We start from the raw sequence: 1,946 nt of genomic DNA, 5'->3' as shown, positions 1-1,946 counted from the left end.
TGTCAACTCCTCGTTTGTCTAAGTCATATGCATCATATTTGGCAGATGTTCTTACGAAAGATGTGTCTACTACGGTCTTTCTCAACTCGCTTGATAAGTTGGGCATGTGTGAAATTTTTGCTCCAACTTGAGGAGGAGTGTTAGCGAGATCCTAACTTAATTAAGATATTTATTTCCTAGTTTATTAGGATTATATTTCTTTATACAGATATTGTGTAATTTTATTTTGTTTTCTAGTTTGACCATACTAGGGTTACATCTTGTCCTATAAATTCTTTCTTTTAGAAAATAAAGTATAACCTGAAAAATATTCTACCGTTTGACTTCCTTTGACTTGGCGTTCTCTCTTTCTCCTCTCTCTCTCTCTCTCTCTCTCTCTCTCTCTCTCTCTCTCTCCGTGTGAGCATCAGCAGCAGCGCAGCCACAATGGCCGTCAGCATAGTAGACTATGAACTGCCACACGACACCCACAATGTGTACGACGTGTCGTTTCACGGCGATCGGATCCACACTCTGGTCACTCACAGCTCGTCCGTGGTGGATTCATGGCTCGCCCAAACCAACCTCCAGTCCCGAATCGTAGGGCTTGACGTGGAGTGGCGCCCCAACTTCAACCGTTCGATCGAAAACCCAGTGGCCACGCTGCAGCTCTGCGTGGGCCCCGATTGCCTGATCTACCAGCTCCTCCACACCGATCACATTCCCCAGGCCCTCCACGCCTTCCTCGCTAATCGCAGCTACACATTCGTCGGCGTAGGCATCGGCAGCGACGTGGAGAAGCTCCTCCTTGACTACGGGCTGCACGTGGCCAATGCGGTTGATCTTGCGGTTTTCGCAGCGGGTAGATTTGATTCGACGGAGCTGAGGAATGCTGGGTTGAAGGGATTGGCCAGGCGGATGCTGGGGAAGGAGGTTCAGAAGCCCAATAGGATCACCATGAGCAGATGGGACAATCAGTGGCTTACTTGTGACCAGGTTCAGTATGCTTGTGTTGATGCTTTTCTTTCCTTTGAGATTGCTAGGCATTTGAATGTTTGAAATATGGGTTTTCTTTTTCTATGTCTATGGATTTAGGTAGTGGGTTTTAGATTGCAGGAGCTTTGGTAGTGGAATTTTTTCAAATGGGTTTCTTTATCTTGTTGGGAAACTTTAGAAATTGGGATCAGCATGCTGGTTTTACTTTCTGTCTAATCAACCAGAATTTAGGGACTGGATATTATTATTATGCACTTTTGAGCTTGTTTATAATGGCTTTGGGTTTTTCATGCGAGAAAAAGTTGTAACTTTTGATATTAGTTGGATTGATTGGATTGGATTGGGATCCTATTGAAAGCAATATGCATAGTTTGTAATGTGTTTATGCTGCAATAGTTTGTTTGTGTAAACAATGAATCTGTGCCTTTTACTTGATCACTACAAAATAGGAATGATTTATTCTCCCTGGTGATGATTATTATGGGGATAATGTATTCAGAGCAACTCCAGAATGCTCTGGTTAGGAATTCCCACTAGAGCACCCATAAGTTTTTCTAGTGGTTGGTTTGGTAGTGTTAGTAGATTTTATCATTTTATTATTAACCTAAGAAAAAGAGCCTAGCCCAGAAGAAGAGAATAATACTGTAAAAAGGCACAAGATAAAATACCTAAGAAAAGGGCAGGGCAGAGAAAGAACCGAGCTATTATTTGGTTACATATTTTGAGAGCTTGGATCTTCCTTCATTTGGTTTGCTCTACTATATCATAACAATTGAAACCACTGAAGGCTATCCTAAAATATACATTTACTAGCAAAAGGTAGCATAACCTTGCCCCTATTGATCTGTTGATGCTTTGTGTGTGTTAAGCAATATATATAGATAGATATATCTATCCACTTTTCACATTCTAGCTTTGGCTTCCAAGTTTTAGTGTAAATGCCACACTTAGAGAATGGTCAAATATTAATC

General features: G+C 41.6%; 1 protein-coding gene across 1 annotated transcript; it reads left to right on the top strand.

The window, feature by feature from the left end:
* Positions 292-1,368, top strand: LOC18771581 (Werner Syndrome-like exonuclease). The gene has a single exon (XM_007202532.2). It carries the CDS (start codon positions 427-429, stop codon positions 1,036-1,038), a length of 612 nt encoding a protein of 203 aa, XP_007202594.1. The 5' UTR covers positions 292-426; the 3' UTR covers positions 1,039-1,368.

The sequence above is a fragment of the Prunus persica genome, chromosome G7, assembly GCF_000346465.2.
Source record: "Prunus persica cultivar Lovell chromosome G7, Prunus_persica_NCBIv2, whole genome shotgun sequence".
NCBI classification, from domain to species: Eukaryota; Viridiplantae; Streptophyta; class Magnoliopsida; order Rosales; family Rosaceae; genus Prunus; species Prunus persica.
This window is presented reverse-complemented; position numbering and strand designations above follow the sequence as displayed.